General features: G+C 36.7%; 1 protein-coding gene across 1 annotated transcript in view; it reads right to left on the reverse strand.

Annotated features, from left to right (window-relative positions):
• Nucleotides 1–270: 270 nt before the first annotated feature.
• Nucleotides 271–13,517, reverse strand: part of LOC149157186 (DNA-directed RNA polymerase II subunit RPB1-like) — a 48,590-nt gene continuing 35,343 nt past the window's right edge. Inside the window, exons 13-14 of the mRNA XM_089439188.1 lie at nt 848–901; nt 271–690 (exon numbers count right to left, since the gene is read on the reverse strand). Coding sequence (XP_089295314.1) covers nt 588–690; nt 848–901 — 157 coding nt within the window. The 3' untranslated portion in view covers nt 271–587. The remainder of the gene's footprint in view (nt 691–847; nt 902–13,517) is intronic.

Consider the following 13,517-nt stretch of genomic DNA (forward strand, 5'->3'; position numbering starts at 1 on the left):
CCCTTGCTAAAAATGACCAGAATATAAAAAGCACCGATACATCGATAAATTTCCAAATTAAAAGAATGTGTTCTGACATCAAAAGGAAAACAGTACTAAAAAGGCAAGTATGATAGTTTTCTTAAGAAAAAGAATCAAATAGTTTCTCAAAAAGCTGAATCAATATTGGAAAAAAGTTTTAAAATATAAAGCTATTGATCAATCTGAAATAAAGTCCAAACCAAATCGATTGAGCCATCTTTTGACTCAGCAAAATGATGTACTTGCACATGAGAAAATAACGAAGACCATTCCCAAGACCAAAACATCAATACATGATATTGTAAACAAATGGAAATTCAAAATTCCATTTTTTAGTTCTGATCGTCGTATTTTCTTAGTACCCTACATTTTGAATTTTCTGTAAAAATGAGTTTTGAAAAGTGCAATGTTCTTACAGTCATGAAAGTAGAATACTGCTAAATACAAAGTCCATTGACAAGATATAATTCTACCACACCATGAAATTGTTGCACATCCATGTTTTTGCCCCAGAAAATTTTAGATTCAGGGTGAAACTAAAAGCTAGTAAACTCTGCTGGTGATGATCACCGAGTACTTCCCTCATCTTTGTTGCTGAATTGTGGAGTATATTGGCTTGTTGAGGATGGAGAATAGCCAGGTGCAGTTGGAGAATAGCCACCACTGGGACTGTAACAGGAAAACAACAATTATTAAATAGCCGATTTGCGAAATCCCCAGGGACAAGGTGAAAATTTTAAATAACCAAATACTTTCATCATGATACTCTAAACGTGGACGGCAGACCTTAAAATATTCGAGAAAAAACCTTCCACGAGATGCTTACCTATACTGAGGTGAACTGGGACTGAATGCAGGACTTGCTGGAGAATACGGAGGGCTGCAAAAAATTTCTGTATCAGTATGCATTCCAACTAAAACAGTGATAATTTATACCCACTGCAAAAGTGGGATAATGTATAACACAAGTTACATGATTTGTGGGTGAAGACCAGAATTGGCAGAAGATTTTAGTCTTCAAGAAACATATTTTAGATATTCATACATGTAATTATATAACATGAGGTAAATCCAAACAGTTTTTTGAATAATGTCTGTATTCTAGACAGCATATGCAGAATTTACCATAATGAAACATATGAATGCAATAGAGTTGAAGAAGAATCACTGCCTTATAAATTGGAAGCACTAAACCGCTGGCACATTCTAATTGAAGATATAGCCAGCACATGTGCATGCAAGCTCATGTCAGGAATTTTTATCAACAGGTTTCATTCATCTAAATTGCTGTACTGATCTAGATATTGGAGAATATGTCAAAATTCTATATTTCATCCCCATATCAACCAGAATGCCTCTTAAAAGGGTGTCTTTACCTGCCTAACATTCATGGCCAGTTGGACTTCATTCTAATTTTGTGGACAATTACAGTTATCAACACAGGTCAAAGTAACTGAATTGTGTGTTTGGTCATTTGCTCTTAAAATTCCAATGGACTGCACAACTGATGTCCTTTGTAGAGATATATGCAGAATGGTTTCAGGATGCCTTTGAATAAATCTCCAACAGTAAAATAGTTTTCTATTTGCAGGAGGGTTTCTTTCAAATATGCACTTTGCAACAAAAAACAGATGAGAGTGGTTCTACGACATTTGACATAAAATCATCATATCCATTGGAACTGTCCTGACATACTATAACCGTGTGCAACTGAATAAAACCATGAAATTGTTGAATAAATGTAACTAGTGTCAGTCTTCATAATTATATTTGAGACATGATGTAATGCATTTGTCAAAAGAAAGAAAAAAGGAATTTTTATTATAAAATAAATTGATTTATTAAAGCATGGGTTTCATGTTTGGGTCAATGGTTCTTAGGTCAAAGCCTGCATTGCAGACTTCTAGGGTTTATGTCAAGAATCCTAGTCTTTGTCATCATGTAAAAGACCCTTCTCGGGCTTCAGCTATCAAGAAATAAATTTATTTTAATGTAAAATAGGTCTTTTATGTCTCCTGCACCAAGTCAGCCTCATCAAGGGAATTCGACCTCACAGATTCACTATATAAAGGCAGCAACTTGACCTCATTTGGAGCACATTCACAAAGAGTTCGATCTGCAGTTGCTGGAGAAGAAAAAGGGTGTGAAATTCAAGGAAGGAAAAAAAAATAGGCTAATAGAAGGAAGTCTTTGTCAAGCAAAAGAAATAGAATCTTCTCTCTCCTTGTCCCAAACAATGAAATTGTTGGGTCGCTGGAAGGGTCGAAATTGCAGTACTGTCGCTGGGCTGAAATTTTGGAGTGTTGTTGGGCTGTAGTTGTTGGACTAGAAGAGACTAAGGTCTTGGTCTATCTCAATTTGATTAGTGGAAGAGTTTGACTGGGTTTTCCCCTAGAGAGGGGTTTTGGCCCTGGCCGAGTGCCTACATCTAACGTCGTTGATCTTCATGTTTTGATTTGATGATTGCTTGATGTAAAAAAGATTAAAGAACATAAAAGATAATAAGGATACTAGAATATCACAAGTAATTATCGACATAAGAAAACCTTTCTGCCTTTCTAATTTTCTAAAATGGTTTCAGAGCTAAGGTGAAGAAGGAAGAAAAAGGCAGCTTGAAGATCTACTGAAAGGGTCAAAAGATAAGCATCATATAAGAAGAGGAAGGTCTACTATATCAAGAAAAGAAGACATGACAATGAAGTCTGAAAACAAGCTAGAAGGAGCTTCCAACTACAAGGCATGGAAAAAGAGGGTAGATCTTATTCTCGCTAGGCATAAATTTTTGGATCTTGTTTAAGGAAAAGTTAAGAAACTTACAGATGATGTAGGAAAGGAGAAATTCAAGGAAACTGACATCTTGACCATGAATCTCATAGTAGATAGAACGAAGGACAATCTAATCTCCCATATATATCCAATATAGATTCTGCATAAGAAATGTATGAATGCCTCTCCAAGTTATTTACCATCAAGAACATTGGACAAATACCTAGTCTCAAGAATGAACTAAGAACAATAAAGATGGCAAAAGATGATCCTTTGTCATCATCTTTTGTAAGGATCTCTAGAATAAGAGATGAACTCCAAGCGATTGATGAAGTTGTACCTGGGAAAGAACTCGTGATTGCTGCAATTCTAGGTCTACCAAAATCTTGGAACTCTTTTGCATCAGGAATTAACAGTTGGAAAGATCTTTCATGTTTGGTTTCCTCCTCATATCGAGATTTGCTTGTATTGTTTACTAATAACATTTTCTTTATATTTTCCTTGGTTAGGAAAGCTTGCAGAATACATAAAGGTTTTGTAGGAGACTTCAACAAAAAGACTTGAATCATGAAATAAGTTTTGTTGCAAAGAAAGCCCTTCAAAAATTGATGTCCTACAAGGTTTGTTAAAAAACAACTCAAGGTATGTCTTAGACTTCAAGTTTTGTTACAAGGTTCTCTCCATAAAAAAGGTATGATCATTCTCTTTTTAAATTTGCTTTACAATACTGACATCGTTATGTCTAGGGTTTTGAATCTTAAAGATTCTTGTTAGGGTGATTAATCATTAGATTGAATCTACCCTCGTTATATTGTCTCTTGTCATTTGATCATTCTTGTGAAACCCTAACCCTTAGGGTTCACTGTAAAACCCTAGCCTTTTGTTGCTAAGGGTATGTCAATGTTAAATAATGAAACCCTAATCTACTTAGGGGTAGTTGATAAAGTCTAGAGATCTTATTCTTTTAAAATTTAGGGTTTTGATAATGTCATGATAAAAACCCTAGTCCTTTTGGGTTCATTGTTAATGTCTAGATTATATAATGAAGCCCTAGATTTTTAAGGTTTGGTGAATTAGGGTTTATGAACAAAACCCTTGTAATAACTAAAGTAAGATCCTAAGAATGAAACTCTAGGTGTATATTTGTTTGTATGATCAAAACCCTAGCCTAGTCAAAATTGTTGTATACCTAACTTCGATATATTGATGTTTGCATCTAGGGTTTACAAAGAAATCATAGAAAGGAATCAATATAAGGAAATAACAATGAAACCCTAGAGATAAAGTGTTGATATGCCAACTTGAGCATTTATATTCATGTTTTTGAAATCTAGAGTTTGTAACAAAACCCTAATAGAGGTTGATACTTTAGGGCATGATAATGAAACCCTAGAAGTACATTCGATTATTGATATGATTTAACTTTGATGATAAAAATCTAGGGTTTGCAACAAACCCTAGTAGAGTTTGACATGCAATTCTAAAAGTATATTGTTGAAACCTTAGATGTATATGATTGGAATGATATCTTGATTCAGTTGTTGATATCCAAGGCTTTGTGTCTCAAGATGGAGTCTAGGGTTTATGACAAAACCCTAGCAAGATATTGAAGTCTAGTATATAAAAGATATAACCCTTGCTAATTATGAACCTAACTAAGTTTTGGTATTTGATGTCTAAAGCTTGAATGTTTTCATGCTTCCATTATGATGACATGATTTTGATATAGTTAACTTCATGCTTCTATGTATTTCTATTTGGTTGTACTTGCCATTGAAGTTTTGCAGGTACATAATCTTTAAGATCTTGTAGATATTCTGCATATCAGTGTTGTTAAAATCGCGATAAAATCGCGATTTTATCGGAAAATCGCGATTTTTTCGCAGTGCCGATTTTATCGCGATTTTTACCCATAAAAATCGGCATTTTTTTTTATACACGATTTTTTCGAAAAAATCGCGAGTTTTTCAAAAAATCGCGATTTTTAACCAAAAAATCGTGGGGGCTCAAGACAGCATAGTTTTATAACTTTTTTTGGGTTTTTTCATGCAATGTTTTTTGAAAGAAACAAATAATTTTTGAGTGGGGTAGCTTAATGATCAAGTCTAGGCCCTAGTATGGATATGCTATTCATGGTAATGTTAAATTCTTAAAGTAAAAGTGACATTCTCCTTAATCTTCATTTTCATCCTTTTACTTAAATTTTTAACATTACCATGAAATGACTCAGGATGTTTGAGAGTGGTTCCAGCCTCATTGGATTTCATATGGAGAAAGTAGAATTTTAGATTTCATTTAAAATCCAGCAGACTTATCAGTTTTTCAGGATTTCAGGATTGGGAGATTGTAATGTTTCCAGGTGACACCACCTGCCCGGGCTACCCCTGCCACCAGTAGAGGACGTGGTCTACCTCCTATAGCTCCTACTTCTAGTTCTTCAACGTCTAGATCACATCAGACTCCACTGCCATTTCCACCTGCACGGGCACCAGCATCTTACATCTAGAGGGAAAGGGAAAGCTGTGGCATTTTCTCGCAAGAGGGGCAGAGGAAATCAATAGGATTAGACTTTCATTTTATTGTATATGACATTATGACATGATGAGATACATTATCATATTTTTTGTTGATATTTTGAGGCTGAGTTGGGACTCAGGACTTACTATTCAGGACATGATTCAATGTTATGTGTGATTTTAGCGCTAGAAATGATATTAAACATCTTATATATTAGTTTTTTTATCATATTTATGTGTCAATGTATTTATTTTATGTTGTAGATGGTTTAGATATTAAAAAAAATGAAAAAAAATGAATATTTTTGTGCCAAACGATTTTTTCCCGATTTTTTCCCGATTTTTTCCGATTTTTTCCCGATTTTAACGATTTTTTCCGCTTTTTTCCCGGCGCCGATTAAATCCCGATCGCGCTTTTAACAACATTGCTGCATATTTTACCAGTAGAAGAGCGATTTTTTTATTTTTCCACAGTACACAGATTTTACAATGCATTCAATTATATCTATTGTGGGAGTAGTTCTCAATGGAAAGGAGAATTATCCTGAATGGTCGCGGAAAATCCAACACACTCTCATTTTTAATGAGCTATGGAAAGGAATGTGTGTTGGAGAAGGATACGAAACGCCACTCCAGCCTACCTCAGACAAGGAGCTCGCCATTTGGGAAAATAAGAACAGCAAAGCCTATGCATTGATTGCAGCATTAGTAAGTGAAGAGGTGAGTCGACACATTTCACCATTTTCAAATGCATTCGAAGCCTTACAAAAGCTGAAGGAACTCTATGACTCACACTCTGCACTTGAAGTTGTTCAACTCATGATTAAACTCTTCACCCTTGAATTAAAAAATAATGATCCTCTTGCTCTTGCATTCGAAGTAAAATCTATAATGCATGATATCAAAGTCACTAAGGTTGAATTGGATATTCCTCTTATCACTTTTCTGAAGGCACTTTATCCTACTTACGCCAATTATCTTGAGTCATTGCAAGCAAATGGAAATCTCAAATATATTACCTTTGACTCCCTTGTGAAAAAAATTGTTGAAAGAGAGAAAGCTTTTGGGAAGAAAACAACCCCTGAATCTTCTGAAGAGGTTGTGTGCTTGCTCATAAATAGAATAATCGTGTCCAAGATTCTTCCAGAGAAAGAGGTGGTCGAAGAGGAAGAGGAAGATATTTCAGAGGCAGAGGGGGCAGACACTCTCAAGGAGAAAAGTCATATTTGCACTGCATACGTTGCAAAAGAAATGGATCACGTGATGCATCCACATGCAAGTTACCTTGGGACAAAATTGAGCAGCAAAGAAACCAACCCAAATGTAAAACTAAGGACACAAACAAAGGTAAATCACCTGAATTCTCTCACTATATTGTGACACACTGTAATATTGGAGTAAATGAAGACTTATTTAATGCTTCACTTGCTTCTTGGAAAAATGATTGGCTGCTTGATTTAGGAGCAACTTGCCACGACTTTTAGAAAAGATTTTTTTGAAGAATTTACTGACAATGTTGATGGAGCAGTATACTTTGCAGCCAAATCAAAACTCAAACCATCAGGGCTTAGCACAATCAGGCTTAAATTGCCTGGTCTTCCAGACTTTCTTCTACATCATGTTCTATATCTCCCACAGCTAAGGAGAAACTTGTTGTCCTTGGTCCACATCCGCCAGCAAGGACACTCCATTCATACGTTTGATGGCAAGCTTGAGGTGAGAAAAGCATCACACCACTCACTTGTCATGACGGGGATAGAAGAAGAAGGGCTTCTCAAGCTGCAGGGTACTTCTACTCGTGCACAAAATTTCTCATACAATTCTCATTATGAAGAAGGTACATTTCCATCAAGTTTATTATGACATGCTAGATTTGGACACTTGAACTATGACAGCCTTCGCTTGTTGAAGAAAATGGTGTTACTGGTTTGCCTACAATTCTAGGAAACTTAAGCAATGTGATGCTTGCATTCTAGGAAAGTATAGCAAACAATGTTTTCATGATTCACATTCAAGAGCACATAGAAAATTTGAACTCATTCATTCAGATTTATGTGGTCCAATGCCTGTTCCTTCTGCACATGGAAATAAATATATGACGACATTTATTGATGACTACACCAGAATGTGTTGGTACGCTCCATGCTGTTTTTCAAAAATGTAAAAATGATTTTTTGGGTTGATGCAGTTCTTTGTGCTATAGATATAAAGAATAGATGTCCATCTAATGCTATCATAAACAAGACTCCTTATGAAATGTGGTATGGGCACATTCCTTCGGTAAAGCATCTCAGGGTCTTTGGTTCCACCTGTTATGCCTTGATACCAAAGGTACATAGAAACAAACTTGGTGCAAAAAGTCGTAACTGTATCTTCTTGGGGTATTCAAACACCTCCAAAGCATACCGTCTCTATGATGAAGTCAACAAAAAGTTTGTTGTATCTAGAGATGTAATCTTTCTTGAATCATCCAAAACTGACAATGTTGTTGAAAGGCAACTTGATCGCTTGGATAGATTCACAAATGCAAAATCATTTCAAGAATTTGATAATCAGATTCCACATCTTGAAGGGGGGATTCCTATACTAGATCAACCTGTGGAATCTTCTTTTGAAGCACTCTCTCCCCTACATGAAACTCCAACAACAGATGATACTTTGAGTGATGTGATTGACAGAATTAGGAGACTCAGTCTTGGTTCAATCCCAACTCAATCAACGGAGCAGCCTGGACCATCTGAGAAAGGTCTCCCAAAGTGGTTGACAAAGACACTTGAAAGTGTTCATCCTGATGAGGTTGGAAAGACAGGAACTAGAAATTCAAGCCGGAAAAATGGAGGTAATGTAGATGACTTTGATTCACCTGTTGCTATGGATGTTTCTTATGATTGTGAATTCAATTTGTCTACAGATTTTGAACCAACTTCCTTCAAAGAAGCTACTTCTCATGATGAATGGAGAGAAGCAATGCAAAATGAGTATGATGCCTTGATAAAGAATGGCACTTGAAAGCTGGTTGATCCTCCATTGGGAACTAAACCAATTGGTTGCAAGTGGGTCTACAAGAACAAGTATAAAGTTGATGACTCACTTGACAAGCACAAAGCCAGGCTTGTGGCAAAAGGTTTAGCATAGAAGGAATGGGTCGATTATGAGGAAACTTTTGCCCCCACAACAAAACAGGCTACCATTCGAACACTCTTTGCCCTAGCCGCTCAAAACGGTTGGAAAGTCCATCAAATGGATGTAAACACTGATTTCTTGAATGGAGATCTAAAAGAAAATGTTTTTATACCCTAGCCTGAAGGATTTGCTGTGAAAGGACATGAACATAAAGTATGCAAACTTGTGAAATCCTTGTATGGCCTCAAGCAAGCACCACGAGCCTGATATGAAAAACTGACTGAGCATCTTCTAAAACTCAATTTCAAACATTATGATCTTGATGATGCAACTTTGTTTGTCAAGAAAGTTGGCAAAACAGTTGTATATCTTGTGGTATATGTAGATGATCTTTTGATGACAGGGAACAATGAAAGCTACATTGCATCCATAAAGAAGGAAATGAAGAAAGATTTTGAAATGATTGATTTGGGCTATGTTCATTACTATCTTGGTATTGAAGTGACTCAACATCCGAAGTCCATATTCCTTTCTCAAAAGAAGTACATTGGAGATCTGTTGAACAGGGTTGGCATGACTGAATGCAATCCTCTGACTACTCCAATGGAACAAAACTTAAAGCTCACATCCATTGAAAGAATTTGAGGATGCAACAAAGTATAGACAACTTGTAGGAAGTCTCAACTACCTAACTACTACCAGACCAGACATTTCGTTTGTTGTTGGAATCCTCTCCAGATTTATGCAAAAGCCTTGTGAGGGACATTGGTCTGCCGCAAAAAGAGTTCTAAAGTACTTGAAGAGAACTCAAGACTTTGGAATCAAATATACACAGGTGGGCGACTTCAGCTTGATTGGATACTCTGATTCAGACTTCGATGGAGACAAAGAACTGGGGTATCTACTTCAGCTTATGCTATGAGTCTTGGATCAGGAGCTGTCTCCTAGAGATCACGCAAACAATTAGTTCCAACAGATTCCACAACAGAGGCAGAATATGTCATAGCAGCTGAGGCAACAAAAAAAATTGTGTGGCTCAGGAAAATTCTTGAAGATTTGCGGGTAAAACAAGTACAACCGACTCCACTCATGATTGACAATACCTATGCAATAAAGTTGGCCAAGAACCCAAAGTTCCATGATCGAACAAAGCACATCAATACTAAATATCATCTGATTCGACATCATGTTGAAGCCAAAACAATCCATCTCCGCCATTGTTCCACTAATGAGCAAATTGCAGACATCTTCACCAAAGCACTTGGAACAGAAAAGCTTGAAAGATTCAAAACAATGCTTGGGCTCACCAACATCCCTTCAGATTAAGGGGGGAATGTTGACACCTCATCAGAGGGATCGGGCGTACAACTGTAATTAATGTAAATGAATAATAAAGAAGATAGAGAGTCATCGGAAGATGAACCGAACAGTCACTCCCTCTTGTATATAATAATGAACAACCTGAATGAATAATATGAGTTTTGATTTGAGGAGTTACCTCCTGGTCTGACAGATAATAATAAGCATGATGAAGGAAGCTACAAGAATGATGATGATCAAGATGACCTGATGCCATGAGAAAGAATGAAGCCTAGAAAGGTTGAAATTTCTCTGATGTTATAAAAGAAGGTAGTTGTTGATCTCTCTAAGTCGAAAGGGAGCTATAGCATTGCGTGTGTTGTGAACTCTTCATAGAGTAAGAGGGAGTGATGAAAAAGTGTAACTAGTGACGACCTTCATAATTGTATTTGAATCATGATGTAATGTATTTGTCAAAAGAAAGAAAAATGATTTTTTATTATAAAATAAATTGACTTATTAAAGCATGGGTTTGATGCTTGGGTCAATTCTTTTTAGGTCAAAGCCTCCATTGTAGGCTTCTAGGGTTTATGTCAAAGACCCTTCTTGGGCTTCATCTATCAAGAAAGAAATGTATTTTAATGTAAAATACCAAGTTGGCCTCAAGAAGGACAAGTCTACCTCATCAAGGGAATTCGACCTCGCAGATTCACTATATAAAGGCAGCAACTCAACCTCATTTGGAGCACATTCACAAGATATTTGATCTACAGTTGTTGGCGAAGAAAAAGGGTGTGAAAGTCAATGAAGGAGGAAAGAATAGCGATGGAGAAGGAAGCATTTGTCAAGCAAAAGAAATCAAATTATCTCTCTCTTTATCTCACACGTGCGAAGTTGTTGGGTTGTTGGAAGGGCTGAAATTGCAACATTGTAGTTGGGCCGAAATTCTGGAGTAGTTGGGCCGGAATTTAGGATTTTTACTAGGTTGTAGCCGCTCGACTAGAAGAGACTACTAAAGTTTGTTGAATCGTATTGGAAGGCTGACTTGGTGGAGGAGGAAGGTCTTTTGGTTAGGTTTAAGGTCTTGGTCTATCTCAATTTGATTAGTGGAAGAGTTTGACTAGGTTTTCCCTTAGAGAGGGGTTTTAGCCCTAGTTGAGTGCCTACATCTGGCATCGTTGATCTTCGTGTTTTGATCTAATGATTGTTTGATGTAAAGAACATAAAATATAATAAGAATACAAAATATCACAAGTAATTATCAACATAAGAAAATCTTTCTAACTTGCTGATTTCTAACAGAAATAACAACATATTTATTGATTTTGTAGCTTCGGAAGGTCTTCTACATAGGCTTGGGTCTAGCATGCAAGAGAAGAAGTCCTCTTTAGGTGGTGGTTCGAGAGAAGCAGCTAATATGTCTCCTCCCTCTGTTTTAACTTAGGAGAAGTACATTGATTAATTACTTAATTAATGTTGACTTTGGGCTAATGTTTTATCCAAGGATAAATATTAAATTATCTAAGTGACTCAAATGAGAAGTACATTGATTAATTAATTAATGTTGACTTTGGGCTAATGTTTTATCCAAGGATAAATATTAAATTATCTAAGTGACTCAAATCTAATATCCACCGTTGATATAAGAAGGTTGGGATTTAATCTTGGCCATATATCGCTGTGGAGATTAAAGATTTGGCCCATGGAGAAATTATAATGAGTACCTATGGGAGAGGATGTAGACACATTACATTACATTGCTATTGTTGACAAAGCGAATTTCTGGAGTGATAGACTCCAGGACTGAAGAGAAGATAAAAGGGTTGCAGCAAGGAAATTTCAGGGAGGCCAAGTAAAAGAAAGAAACCAAATTGCTGAAGAGGAGGGTCGAAATTGCCGGGGCCAATTTTCTCAATTGTGCAGGGCCCGCACGAGGTGAGAAGGGGCTGAGTTTGTTGGTGAGAGAGGCCAAATTTTCTAGGGCTGAATTCCTTGACACTGAATTTCCAGAGGGGCCGATTTGCAAGTTCCAACATCTGCAATTTTTTTGTGTATTCTCTGTGGGTCTAGGCCCTAATTTTCCTGAGTAATATAAAGGAGGAGGAATGTTTAGGCAGAAATTTCTGCTGTTATGTGATTGATTTCCCTTTTTTTATGTCCACTGCATTTTAATTTTTGAACTTAAAATACCAATAGATTTATTTTCCAGCAGTTTTCAGATTTTATGGAGTAAATAATTTCTGGGTATAATATAATTGTTGAAGTATAAATAAATCAGATTTGGTATTGGAGATTTAACGATATTATTGTATTGGCAATTAAAAACCTTGAAAACAATCTACTGAGTTGTTTCCTTTTGTTCTTAGTTGTATATATTAGACTCTTTCAACATATTTCACATGCATTAAACAAACAGTTCATTATGTCTCTAGCATCTCTGCATATCAACCTCAGTGAAGCTAAAAACTTGAAAGTTTGTTTTCATTCAACAGCAACTTCTGAGGTTGAACTCACAACCTAATAAAGGATTCCAGCTTGGTGGAAACTTGCTAGTTGTTTCACACACTGTTTTAAGACCTGGCCGAGTCAATCCGGGTTGATAGCTGACCGGGTCGACCCGGTGGGTGACTCAGTTCGGTTGGTTGGGTTGTTACTGAGCTGGCTGAGTTGGATACCGACTTGGCCGGCTTGGTAACAACCCGGCCAGATTGGCCGAGTCCAAGCCAACTCGGTAAGAGCAGCCAAAATGCGTCCTTTCTTTTGAACTTGGGTTTTTGGGGACCCCAAAGCCCATTCTAAGGTGCCTTTGGGTTCTTTGGGGTCCATTTCCCTCTCCTAAACCCTATAAAACCTACCCAACCCCTCTAATTTCCTAACAGCCATCTCATTGCATTTGAGTGAAAATTTGTGAAGAGTTGTGGAGTTTGTTTTTGGAGCAGCAGTGACGAGTCTTGAGCAAGCATTGTAGCAGCAGTGAGGGGCTTCTTGGGCAGCCATTGGAGCAGCATTGAGGAGTTGGTTTGTTGGAGCAACCTTGAAGAGGCAGTTTGTGCCTTGAGGTATTTTTTTCACTTCTAAAAATCTGTTTTTGCTTATTTATTTTTTTTCTGCAAATCTGGAAATTGAAAATAATGTTTTTGTGAAAGAAATAAACATTGAAGCAATGCTATTTTTTTTGTTTTCATTTTCAAATTTTTTTCCTTTCATTTCCAAGTCAAAAAATGGCACCTAGAGTGAAAGATGTTGCTTGGGCATATGTTGAAATGGTTGATAGTCAAATGCCTTGCAAATTTTGCCATAGAAAAATTAAGGATGGTCCTGGGGACATTAATAGGCTGAAACAACACTTGTCAGAAATTAGAGGCCAAATTACTCCATGTGAATCACCAGAAATTGGGGAGATTAGGAAGGAGTTGTTAAATAGCTTTGAGAAGTTTAAAGAAGAAAACACTAAGCAAAAATAAATAGAGGCTGAAATTGGGAGAAAGAGTATACAAAAAATGATGGCTACCAACCCCCATTTTGATTTTGAGGGTTCTTCTTCTATCCCTTGTACTGATGCATCCAACCCCTTCTGATATGTTCCTCCCTCTTTGGAGTCTATTCAAGAAAAGGGTAAGGGTAAAATGAAAAAGAAAGGTGATATGAATATCAGAAGTTATTTCATTGTCACACCCTCCTCTCCATCAGATGCACATGGTCCTGAAGCTAGTAGAACTTTGCAGCCCACTTTAGATGACCCATTGGAAAAAAGAATTGAGAGAGATTGCTTGTGATTACATATGTAGATGG

Source organism: Pinus tabuliformis, chromosome 9 (assembly GCF_031772625.1).
Source record: "Pinus tabuliformis cultivar Carrire ecotype Pingquan chromosome 9, CPIR1, whole genome shotgun sequence".
NCBI classification, from domain to species: domain Eukaryota; kingdom Viridiplantae; phylum Streptophyta; class Pinopsida; order Pinales; family Pinaceae; genus Pinus; species Pinus tabuliformis.